General features: G+C 36.9%; 2 protein-coding genes across 4 annotated transcripts in view; both read right to left on the bottom strand.

Annotated features, from left to right (window-relative positions):
- LOC121959312 (gap junction gamma-1 protein-like) overlaps positions 1–12,278 on the bottom strand; it is a 28,805-nt gene extending 16,527 nt beyond the window's left edge. The window contains exon 1 of the mRNA XM_088070419.1: positions 12,145–12,278. The gene's annotated coding sequence lies outside the window, so the exon portion shown is untranslated. The remainder of the gene's footprint in view (positions 1–12,144) is intronic.
- On the bottom strand, positions 1,626–12,285 carry LOC121959098 (putative phosphatase phospho1). 3 transcript variants are annotated; one of them, XM_088070425.1, is made up of 2 exons: positions 12,145–12,285; positions 1,626–6,490 (listed from the first exon to the last, which is right to left on the bottom strand). In XM_088070425.1, exons 1-2 carry the CDS (start codon positions 12,283–12,285, stop codon positions 5,675–5,677), a joined length of 957 nt encoding a protein of 318 aa, XP_087926551.1. In that variant the 3' UTR covers positions 1,626–5,674. The 3 variants fall into 3 exon arrangements, with proteins under 3 accessions (XP_087926551.1, XP_087926552.1, XP_087926553.1); XM_088070426.1 differs by lacking the exon at positions 12,145–12,285 and adding an exon at positions 9,640–10,527; XM_088070427.1 differs by lacking the exon at positions 12,145–12,285 and adding an exon at positions 9,472–9,530.
- Between the last annotated feature and the right edge of the window lie 943 nt (positions 12,286–13,228).

The following is a 13,228-nucleotide window of genomic DNA, read 5'->3' on the forward strand; positions in this document are numbered from 1 at the left end:
TGATTTTTTTTGGCATTATTGCTTAAAAAAATAGAAATAATACCTTGTAGTCATAGTCCTCCGTGAACTGGACAGGTTAAATATAGCATAATAATTATTAGGTTCACTGAAGGTCAAATAAGGTCTGGGAAGGATAGTTATAATTTAGGGACTATTTTATGTAAAAGCTGTAATTACTGCCTCACATGTGTGTGTCTCTGCTATCCAGTCAAGTTACAGTTTATATCCATTTCTGTCCAGACGCACATGTAGCCATGACAGTAGACAATACTTCAGCTATCGATGTTGCTGCAAAGAAGCTACAACATTTGAAAGTGTGAATGCTTCACACATCTTCAACCTGACAGCACGGAAGATCTCTACAATCAAAAGTTTAAAGGTGGACACCAAAGATTATTGTCACTAATACAGTGTCCAACCAAATGTCTCCGCCTCTGTTCAATGACATAAAATAATGAGCAGAAAAGTGTATTTGCTGAACTTATGATGTCACATTGAAATTGAGCTTTGACTTTTTGTATATAAAATGTCATCACTTCATCATTTAACTCTTAATGACCTTTGACCACCAAAATCTAATCAGTTCATCACTGAGTCCAGGTGGATGTTTGTGCCAAATTTGAGGAAATTCCCACAAGGCGTTACCAAGACATCGTGTTCATGAGAATCGGACGAACAATAGGTCAAAATGACCTTGGACTCTCAAATTCTTATCTGTTGAGTACAGTGGATGTATTGACAACCCGAAAACATCATACTTCTTGTCATTAAAAAAACACTTAATTTATAAATTGATGATCAAAATAACTGCTGATTATTTTTCTGTTAAATATCTTTCCATCCATCCATCCATCCTTCCAACTATCCATCCTCCTATCTACCAACCTACCTCCAACAACTTGCACATTAATAACTCAGAAATCTATTAGCATACTGCACTAGCATTGACTAATGCAACACATACTGTTAATTCTTGTGCATTCCTGTTCATGTAGTGTATACATTCATGCTGTTTTATGCATTATGTCATGCATGAATTCTTGATAATTCATGTAGACTCACTATTGTGTTTAACAAAAAAATAATGTGGTAAGTTGTCATGGAAATGTAGATTTTCAATTTTTCTCAATTGAAATTTTATATATATATATATATATATATATATATATATATATATTATATATATATATATATATCTTATATATTTTATTTTTATATTCATTTTAGTTTACATTTCTGATACTGATCTTTTAAAAAGTGAAAATTTGACATTTCTGTAGAAACTGAGTCAACTCATGATGTGTGATCGAAAGCTCCAGAACAGCCACTAAATGGACTTGAGGTGAGATTGTTTTTGTTTTTTCTGATAAGTTATGATAATGCGCTTCATTGAACCTTAAGAGGAAATATAGTAATAGATATGATATATTTATGGTCGCCGCTGTGAGACACACAACAGAAACAGATTAATTAGATAATGGCTTTATATTCCTGTTACACTGATGCATTACACACAAAATTGGATTTTTTGATTAAACACACACACACACACACACACACACACACACACACACACACACACACACGATACATTAAACCACACAAAAAAAGAAAAAAGTAGCATATTAGTCGAACAGCGTCCCAACAACACAATTTTATTTGGTTGTTGTGAAGCCATAATACAATTTTAAAATGTTATCAAAATGGTTTGGTGATCTCAGGTCCAGGTTCAAATCCCTGAAAATGTCAAATGTCATGTATTTCTTCCTGTTTAACCTTAAATCTTGTTTACATCATGTCAAGTATACAGCATTTCATTATTGCACAAAACTCCATGGAAGTTTTACAGGTATACAGACAGTTAAGTAAATTAAAAATACCCCTTGTTAAATTTTAATACTTATAGCATCAGAGCATCAGAGCTCACAGAACTTTAGTCTCCTAATCACAAAGTATTAACACATCAGGTTTGATCACAAACAATTTCCAGATCCCACTCTGGCTGGGTTGATTACTTCAAATAAACATCTGAACTTTTTAAAATGAAGATTTTGTTCTTTCAGCAGCAATTAAACATATTTTATAAACATGTTTGCTTATCAACACGTTCTTCTCTACTCCCTGAGAAACTAAAACACTGAAAAGGAAATTTCCAGCACTTATACAGCATAATGTTGTTTTTAAGGCTAGAAGTACTTCATCAATTAACAAGCTTATTACTTATCTGTTTTACTGCTTTTCAACAGCACCCAAACTTTCTTATTTTCAACTGCAATGGCTTGAAATATTAATGCAAACATACACTCAATTATTAATACTATCTCTAGCCTAAAGTTACAAGACAGGACCAATATCCGTGTGTGTTAATGTGTGGGTATACGAAGATGGAGGCTGTACACTGGCTATAAAACTTAACAAATGCACAGTATACATGCCTGTTAGAATTAGAATTTAACGCTTTAAACTCTGAGCAAGGCGGTGAAATTTCTTTAAAAAAATGTGGAAAAAGGCAATGTGCAACTTGGTAAGAAGTGTTCCACAGATTGCAAGAAATCAGTAGATATAGAAAATTATTTTTAAAAAAGCGTGGGAAAAACAATATTTAAATACATCCTAATTACATATTTAAAATTATGTTACAGACTTATTACAATTTTAATGTCCTTGTTTAATTTTCAGGTAATTTTCTTCTTTCTTTCTTAATATTTTTTGGGTTATTTCTCCTTTTGTTGTTCATTGCCTTCTTCCCAAGTTTATGCAAGAAATGTTTGCTCAGGATTCAATGGGTTAAACAGCTTTTTGTAAACAATATGGAAAAACAAAAATATCAACAAGATATTTCACAATTTCCTGAATTCAAACATTAATGTCCCTGTAAACCCTCTCAACGAATACAAGTGCTCCTTATTTATATATTTTCCAGTCCCCTACATGGAGTTAGTGAGGCAGAATGAGGTTACACGTTGTGTTAATTATGCAAAATATACGAGAGGCTGAAACCTCCATCACCACAACACTGTAGTTTACTGGGATACATTCAAACATAAAGAAGGCTTTAGAGACTATAAATCCTCCTCAACCTAAACCTTCTATTAATAATAATTTTCACAAGGTGTTTTAAAAGGATACAAGTACAGTAAGTAGTAGCTAATAACTACACGAATACAATTCAGAATCTTCAATTAGTGCTTCGCATTACACTTTCTTCATAGTTTTAGTCACAAGGTATAATGTTGGGCCAAAGTGCAGGTGTATGGCTACAGCATTCCCTTTGGATCTCATGCTGGTGTAGATTACCGTTGTATAATCAAGCCCTAGATTAGGTATCAGTATGACCGGTGGAGAGAGCACAGGTACGGTGCATGAGTCTCTGTCACTTTATCCCCTCTATGCTGTCCTTGTCCCTGCCTGACACGACATGTGCGGTCTTTTGTCTCATGTAGTGCTACAACACCTGATCCTACTTATGTGTCCATCGTCGAGGCCTTAAATGCAGAGTTAAGTGTTTGAAAAAAGAAGAACAGAATCATTTTAAGTCTTACAGTACCTGTGACACAAAGTTTCACATCTAGGATTTCTCAAAAACGTCAGATACAGTGAGATAGTCAAATGTAAAGGAAATTACATACATTTTGAAAGAGATGGTGTGTTGAATAAGCTGCATTGGATTTAGCACACCACACACAACTTTGGTTAAAATCTTCAGTATTTTGATCAACCTTGAAAACTAAACCTTCGAGCATCATTAATACTGTTTTTTTCATTATTGGTCATGATAATCTCCACAAGTGAGCTCATTTATTTGCTTTCAATTGGGAGTCAAGCTCTAATACTGCATACACACTTAAAACCTATTAACTGCGATGGAAATAGGCTTTTATATCACGCTTGCATTGAAAGATAGTTTGACATTTTGGGAAATGCACTTAGTCGCTCTCTTGCCCAGAGTTTTATAAGAAGATCAATAACACTCCCCTCTGTACGAGCAATATGCAGCCAGTTATCTAAGCTTAGAATGGAAACAACTTTGGGGATCTCAGAATTGAATCTCGGCTCTATGCAGATGATGTGGTTCTGTTGGCTTAATCAGACTGTGACCTCCAACACAGACTGAAGTGGTTTCCAATGTGAGCAAATGGTTGGAATAAGAATATAAGTCTGAGGCCATAGGTCTCAATCGGAAAATGGGCGATTGCCCCTCTGGGCCACACTGTCATGGTGAAGAGGGAGCAGAGCCAGAAGGCAAAGCTCTCTATTTGCTGGTGCATCTACATCCTCACTTTTGGTCATGAGCTTTGGGTAGTGATTTAAGGATGAGATCTCAGATGCAAATAGCCAAAAAGCTTCCTCGTCTGGTGGCTGGGTTTAGCCTTAGAGATAAAGTGAGGCGCTCAGACATTTGGAGGGAGTTGGAGTAGAGCTGCTGCTCCTCCACATTGAAACGGGCCAGTTGAGGTGATTCACACATCGGATCAGGATGCCTTTTTGGCCCTCCCTGTTAGAGGTATTATGGGCACATCCAACTGGTAGGAGGCCCCGGGGTAGACCCAGAACATGCAGCAGGGCCTATGTATCTTATCTGGCCCGGGAACACCTTGGGATCCCCTGGGAGGAACTGTAATATGTTGCTGGGGGGAGGGATGAGCAGCCCCAGATAGAAATGGATGGATTGACGGACATGACAATTAAACATTTTTCAAGGGTTACTGTTGCATTCACAAGCTCCTTGGATGAACCCATATCCCGAACTTGGAAGTCGCTCCTCTGGTTTCAGTTTGTTCGTGAGTTTTAAAGTTGTAATGTGGAAACTACATGGATGCTACAAAGGAGATGGGCTGTTTTTTATTGCTCAGAGTTTTTCACATCCCAATGAAGATTCATGTTGGTATCCAAATACACTAAAACAGTTTGAAGCTTGAAATTATGTGACTTGTTGTACCAGTGCATTCCTGACTGTTAATACACAACCTTTTCTAACTAATCTAGGTTGCTCTACATGGACAGCTGCAAAACATATTCCAAATTTCATGTAAGCAAAAGAATTAATATGCAATACGTAAAGTAACGGGAAGTTTTTTATCATCAACCAAGCATTTAATTTTGTCCACCATGTTTCTGTGTTTATGACGTGAAAGTGTGGTACCAAAGTTTTTACCAACTCTCCGAGCTGTTGTTTCAACCTCTTCATATATATTTTCCCTGATGGGAACTATTTTTTCCAATTATTCCTTCACCACATGAATGGTTTATGTGTGCCAGAATATTTCTCAGCTGACTGTGGCTCCAGGAGTCTCAACTCATCACCTTGCAAATGCTCCAAGCCAAGAAAGTGCCCAACATATGACTTCCCTGTAAAACTGTTAATAGTTTTTTGTTTAATTGTTTTTGTGCGGATTTTAAAAAATGAGAAATGAAATGTTACCTGTTACTTATGGTAACAGGTAACATGTCTTTATCTAACTTTACATAACAAGGCAAATAAGTATATTTTCAAAATGAAGTATTTCTTTAAAAGCAGGTTGATTCAAATAGATGTTTTATAGCTTGTACCAAGTGTGGCTGGGATAAAATCATGCATATCTTGCTCACCAGGACTGGGATTGGTGCACCTTTGCAATATTTGACCCCCCAAACCCCCTCCCCCTCTCTCACACACACACACACACAAACACACTCATCTCTCCTCCATTATTTTCTTCAGGCAGTCCACTATGTCCTCGCCGCTGACCCACGGAACTATGTTTGCTTTAAACGTGGCCGCCTTTGACTGCTGCATCTCCAGCAGCAGCCTGTGCATGGGGAAGTCCCTCCTGGGGAAAGCTGTGTCCCGGGGCCCCAGAGCCAGAGAGGGACAAATATCATTGGCCCCATCTCCAATATAGAATACCCTCTGGAAGGGAGCACCACCACGCTCCTTCTGTCTGCTTGCCAGATACTCCCGAAGAATCACCTGCTTGCACATGTTGTCAGGACAACGGGCGCACGAGTGGGAGTGGAAAGGGAGCAGCACAAGACGGCCAGTCGCATCAAAACTGGCCGGGTTTGTGAAAATTTTCCGGAAAAGGTGACGCAGCCCAGCACGCTCCAGCCATGTCTCGATGAAGTACATGTTGGCGTCGGAGACCACTGCCAGCTCAAAGTCCTGCTGGTGGCTCTGCAGACACTGGAAGAGGTTCAGGAGTCCCGGTGTGGGCGGGATCTTTGCCACCGCTGAATGGATGGAGTCCTTAGTCACGCCCTGATCCGCCATGTATGCCAAAACCTTCTGCATGTGCTCATTGTAATGCCCCTCCCTGTAGCTGTTTCTCAGCCAGTCAGGGAGCTGTTGGCTTGGTAGAGCGCGCACCACAGCGTCATCGCTGCTCTCATTGATGATGGTCTCATCAAAGTCGAACAACACCAAAAAACGCGGTTGCTGTGGCGCTGCATGGGAAATGTTTGATGGAGCTGTCATCTTTGGTGTGTGGAGGAAATAATGAGTGGTCCCTCTCTAAGAAAATGAGATGGAAAATTGTTAGCATGTTTTTTATTGTCAAGGACAAAAGATTCTGTGAAGTACTGATTTATTACACCCTACTTTTAATATAAAATGCTAATGGCTGGCGGCCATTTAACCCTTTGAAACCTGACCAAACTAGCTCAATTTCTTTCAAAACCATGGGCAACAAAAGAGGAGATGACCCGAAAAATAGTAAGTAATAGTAAAAAGTACAAGAAAAATACCTGAAAATTAGTTTTTAAAAAAGTGCTTAAAATGTTTTAATATTTCTGTAACGCATTATAAATATAGTTTTTCTCTAGCTCTATTCATTTTCCCTAGACATTTTTAATTTAATTTTATGTCTTCTTCTAATGTTTTGCAATTTGTGGGTCACTTCCTTACCAAGTTGCCTTTTCCCATGTTTTTGAGATATATATATATATTCCAATTTGCTCAGGGTTTAAAGGTTTTAATACTTGTGAAAGGCATCTTAAAGCAACACAAGAAAGGTGATGTTGTTCCAGGTTTCAAAGGGCTAAACTGCAGTACCAGACCAACTGAAGAAACATCAAAATGTCTAAATACTCTTAATTACACCACATGATGTAGGGGAAACATATGTTTACAAAAGGAAATGAAGGGGGCAGAGTTTGAACAACACATAAACAGGATGTTAATCACACTTAGCAAAAAAAGAAAAGAAAAAGCTTTTGTTCATTTTCAGGAAATATATGCAGCACATAGTTATACAATCCCGATCCTCATTACAGTTTTCCACACAGACATTCCTTTATTCCTTTAGGATTGCGGGGGAAAAAAACTTTATTCACACATTCAAGGTCTCGGATCAGTGCCAATTCCATATTTACATAGCTGCTATATTTTCAGCACAAGGCTTTCACTGTTGCAGGCATGTGGTAACATGAGTGAAGAGGGAGCTGCTTCGTCACAGCATACCTTCACCATAAATGGAACAAATATGAGTGGGAATGACATCCAGCAGTGGAGAAACATAATGAGTAAATACTTCTTGTGACAGGTAGGTTACTATACTTCTACTACACAACATGTCATAGGACACACAGAATGGCTGTTCTTTAATTTATATAGACCTAAAGAGATTTGACTATTTTAACTATTATTTTATTTATTTTATTGGTTTTATCTTTGGTGTGCTTTTACTTTTACTGGTTAATTTGTTAATCTTTTTTTTCATAATTTGGTGATTTTACTTGTGTGTTATTGTCTTTTATTGGTCTATTTATTTAATTTGTTCTATTTTTTAGTTTTTTAATTGATTTTAATTAATATGTATTATCCTCCTTTAATGGTCTACTTTTAGTATTATTATTTTATTTAATTACAATATTTTCAATCAGGTCTGACTCACGTCTTTGTATCTTGTAATGGTTTATTCTATATCTTTATTAGTATGCTATGTTGTTATTATGTATTATTATTATTAAAGTTTTACTTGCTAGCTTGCTAAAGGGCTAAAGCCTACTGCCTAACAACGCCGAAATGCAGGAACTACATATTTGGTAAAAATTAACCTAAGACAGCAGTCTTTGAATTTTTGACATAAATATTATGCCACAAAATGTATAATTTTATGAACAAATGTGAACAAATTTGCAAGATCTAGAAAACAAAGGTAAAAGCCAAAATGCAGCGACTGTACTCTGGTTAGTCAAAGCTAGAGAGATAGAAGATAACTTTAACTAAAGCTAAATTTACCCCTTTTTTAAAATTTTTAATGAGATGAAATTATCAAATTTGATGGCCCACATAGCATTTGTATAACCAAAAAGATAAGGCAGTAGCTGAATCTAAACATAGTGTAGAAAAAAGTAACACCAGATAAGCTACTCCTGCTAAAAGCTATATCTGTTAGACACAGTCTGGCTAAGAGCCTTAAAATTAAAACCATTTTTTCTCAACTCTACCTTTGTAAGACAGTAGCAAGGCATATTTAGTTAAGGCCTACTTGTAAATTAAGATTTCACACACAAAATGCACAATCATCTTTTAAAAAATAACAATAATTCTTATAGATTAAACTACTTAACTGTAGGCTATATAAATTGATTGAAATTGGCTCCACTTAAACTAATATGTAAATATTTACACATCAGTAATAACAATTTATAAAAATAAAACAATGATATAATATTCTGCATAATGAATAATCTGCTTTCCATGTTTAAGTATATTGACTGTAAGTCAATGATCTGGGTACTTCTTCCCCCACTATGGGACTGACAAACAAGCAAGTTGTAGGCTATGGGACTGACAAACAAGTTACGTAACTTTTAACTATATAGGTTACTAGAAAAAGCATAAATTTAAAATTGGTTTAGAGGGATACAATAAAATGCAATAATAACTGAGAAAGAAAACACTATACTACTAGTCTACTACCACACTAGATGTCCTGACAAGCTTACGATTAAGAAGGTCATGTGCCAGAATAGCCTGTGCCCAGTTTTACAGGCATCTTGCACAACCTGCGCATGTAAACTGTCTAAATCCACAAAGCATTGTAGCAGAGCTTTGCCCTAGTAATTACCTAACAGAGAAATGTAGTGCCAAATTATTTAATTGGCTAAAACCACTTTGAATATACAACACAATCCCTTTTTAAGAGATGCATTTAGGTATGATATTACATTTAAAATGTTAATTTTGTTATCAAATATTCATTTTTACTAGGATTTGACTGTATTTTTTTCCTGGATTTGCAGGGAAGCTTGGCCTGAGGGGACATAATAAATGCATGTCGTTTCTTATGACAATGTCAGCTCATTGACAATGCAATAATGACATCAGACCAGCTGGTTTGGTGCTCAGTGCTATAACCTGCAGTTTGGCTGCACCGACGCATCGTGCACAGTGAACCCGGTCTCCCTCACATTATTAATAGGACATATTTACACACTGAGCTATCTAATTTTAACCCGCAGCAGCTATTCCTGTGTGAGAGAGGTTACCATTCAAAGTCATTAGCGCGGCTCTGTCTGTCAGCAGTCGTTAGGCTGACCCGGTGTGTGTCCGAGCGGCAAAGATTGAAAGGCAAATTCAAACGGAGAAATTACAAACAGAGAAACGCAAAGACAGAATAATGAAACGTGCAGAATAAAGAAGAAAATCAGGCCTACCGGCAGTGGGCATATGAGCGGGGATGGTAGGCTGCTAGGTGCCCGGCTCCGGCGGCGACCGCATCCCAGTGACGCGGCAAGATTTTTTAAAGGAGACTCCCACAGCAGCACAGAGGGTATTCCCATTTAAAGCCAGGCCGTCAAGTTCGTCAGCAGTAAACAAGGAGCTTCCGACGTAACCTTTCAAAGTAAAGGCGCAAACGGGTAACATTCTATATTCTATGTATATCGTTTTTTTGTTTTAAGGTATTTATATCCTTTCATTTGCCTCCTTATCTACTGTTGAGCTTTTTTCTTTTTTTTTTTAGTTTGACGCATTTTATTGAGAGGTGTCAATTTGGTTTTTTTTTAGCAAATACACACAAACGTATAAATTATTGATAAATATACAAATGCATAATGAGGGACCTAACTCCCACAGACACCATGCTTCTCAAGGATTTTTAAATGATAAAATAAACAAATAATAATAATACTAAAAAAGAGTATTTTACTTATTACTTGCTTTTTTTATCTATCCATCTATCTTTAGGTTTCATCCTGCCTTGGGTGTTTCCTCACTTATGGTAGTGTTATCTCAGTTCCTGGTTTTGAGTAGCCTTGTCTTAGTGCTTTACTTAATTACAAAGTCTTGCTTTTTATCAATGTGCTTGTGTGCATGTGTTTGTGTTTTCTTGTGTGGCAATTTGTGCTACAGTCCAGGCATCCTAGTGTGGACTTTAACTTTATTTTCCTCCAACTCCCCCATTTCAAATCTGTATTTTCAAGCACAATGTGAAATAAAATAAATAAATTTTAAAAAAAAAACCACAGATTTGTACTGTAAACGGTTTTCAGGGACTTGTACTTAGCTGCGACAATTAAATAATGCACTCTAATACGTCAGTAATTATAACTAAATGATATAACTGAAAAGAGGCATTCTTCATAACAAGTGCTTTCACACTAAAGTAAAACATCTGAGTACTTTCTTCAGAATTGGCCATTTTACGTAGTATCTCAATGCAATCTAATATACTGGGGTACAACAGTTTGGCCACATACTCTATATTTATTTAAAATAAATAAATAAATACAGTTGGAACCATCTTCGTTAAAAAAAACTTCAGTTCTGCAATTTACTCTTAGCACTATATGTGGCATTCTCTACTACAAACTCTATTTTATATTTGCAAACTTGTGAACCTCAACAGCTTCAAAAAATGTAAATGATTTTGCAAACAAGATGTGTTATGTTGTTTCTCACTGGTCACTTTTGGAGCTAGGCCTCCCCTTGTAATTGGACACCACCACTGAGAACCTAACTATTCCATAATCTACAGTTGTGTGGTATATTGTGATAAATCTGTTTTCAGTACAATCAAATACACTTGCAGCAGTATTAACAGCCTACTAATAACTGATAATCAAACAGCTGTTACACTGTGGAAGACACACATTATAGTTGTGAAAACGCAAGTTGACACTTGGCCTTGTGCTGGAAAAGTCCATCTAAAAATAAATGGAGGCATTTCTGTTGAAGTCAGCAGCAGCTACGTGTCATTGGCCATGGACAGCTGAGGGTTAAACAAAGGCCATCTTCTAAAGACTGTGTAAAGTATCTGCTGTACAAAGGGCTGGTTCTCTGCTGATAGAGAAAGAGGATAATAAGCATAATGTTATCACTGTATCAACATCTCAGCTCCTCTACCCTTTATAAACAAACTGTATAGTCCATATGTTGTGTTCAGTAAACCTAAACCGTCATGGTTTAGGAGGAGGCCATGAAGGAGAGCTTGCAGACCAGTACTGCAAACAGCTGTTCAAAGCGACGCTGCTGGATTTGGAGCCAATGTCTGTGGAATATCCAACCTAAAACTAACTTAATTCGGTAATTCTTTTTAAATGTCCTACATGCAAAGTAGCTTTATTGTTGTCTTTTTTATCACAGTCTGGAATATGTCAATGATTTGCAGCAACATTTATTGTGACAGAACATCTAGTGGAAACAGCATGTATTTTCTCCATGTGCAAAATATGATTAAAAAGAAGACGTCATCAGGTGGAAAATAGTAAAACAGACAAATTTCAAGGCAAAGCCCAGAATGACACCCAGAAATAATACAATGCAATGTTTCTATGCTTAAATGGCTGTGGGATCAAAAATTGCAGTTTGAATGGGTTTCGATTGTTTGTTTGTTTTGCAAGTAATGGTATGGATTTAACCATTTTGTTTACACAGTGTATTTTAGACTTATTGTTTGGAGCTGAACTGGAAATACCAGTATTATATACACATACATAATCTTCCAAAAGTGCAACCAAAATGCAGCCAAAATTATCAAAACATGAGGAATGAAAAGCGCATTACATGCACCGAGCAGTCCCTAAGGGGTTGACAATAACCAAGCAGACACGGCGGTCTGAAACACAAGCACCAACCAACAACGCCATTTCTGAAACCGCAGCTATCCAGCATCTGTAACAGCTTTTACCGAGACAAATAATTAATATGAAACAACTTACCGACGGTGTTTTCATCCTGTGGCTGTTAGCTTGAATCAAATCCAGCAAAAATGACACCAAGTCTACTGGAGCCCGTGTGAAATGTCCACAATGTCCAATTTTTAAACCCGAAAACTCCCAAATATTCCCAACACTGTCCATGGCGATGTCCTTTAGCGCACTTCAAAGCGTCCGACTTGAACTTAATCCGTCATGTTAGCTATCACAAGGCTAACTTTAGCTAGCTTACCTGCTACATAAAATACATCCAACCGCTCTTCAAGTTCAACAGACACGGTCCGGACTGACGTCGGTGATGATAATTTTGCCTCCGTTTGATTTTAAATGGACTCTGGACTTTATTTTTTGGTGTTTTACCCAGTAGTAGTAGCGAAGCAAGCAGATAAAACCAGAATCAGCTGCCACCTTTGGATTTGAAAACTTCCGTTGGTCGCGTCATCACGTTACAAAGGGGCGGGGCCTGTTTAAGGGGGCACCACATTTAAAAAAAAAAAAAAAATCCTTAAAAATTGTGATGGAAATAAAATCGCTATTTTTTTAAATCACAAAAAAGAAAAAAAAACTATATATAAATATAAATATATAAATGTGTGTGTGTGTGTGTGTGTGTGTGTGTGTGTGTGTGTGTGTGTATACACCTCCAGAAAGAAAATAAAACATAGTTTCAAGTATGTTAACCTGTATTATGTCAATGTTATATGATGATGAAAGGAGAGCAGAAATGGCCACCAAGTACCATAACAACAATAAAGGGTTTTCTGTTTTGAAAATGCTATAAAACAATATCTAGATTTCTGAGGCAATTACGGTCATCTAACTCCAGTTTAAAGACAGTTAACAAACACAAGCATGTTCAGCCTGGGCCCCATTCTTAAGACATGCTCACAACCGCTACTGACTGGAAAATCAGCGATTTGATACAAGTCTGGATGCTTTGTTTCTTAGAAATTAATCTGGAATTGTTGTTGATAAATCTTTTGTTTCAGTTTATTTCTCAGTGCATATTTATGAACAGCACTGAAAATATAGCAGAATTAGCCAGGCAGCTATTTTTTTTTAATCTGTAGTCCCTGGCTAGTTGGGA

Source organism: Plectropomus leopardus, chromosome 19 (genome assembly GCF_026936395.1).
Source record: "Plectropomus leopardus strain MGB_pleo_1.0 chromosome 19, ASM2693639v1, whole genome shotgun sequence".
Classification (NCBI taxonomy): Eukaryota; Metazoa; Chordata; class Actinopteri; order Perciformes; family Serranidae; genus Plectropomus; species Plectropomus leopardus.

Excerpts from the sequence above, each read along its gene's own strand:
- LOC121959098 (XM_088070425.1), bottom strand. The coding sequence starts at position 12,285 with ATGGACAGTGTTGGGAATATTTGGGAGTTTTCGGGTTTAAAAATTGGA. Across the intron at positions 6,491-12,144 it reads ACAGGATGAAAACACCGTCG|AGAGGGACCACTCATTATTT; the intron begins GTAAGTTGTTTC and ends TCATTTTCTTAG.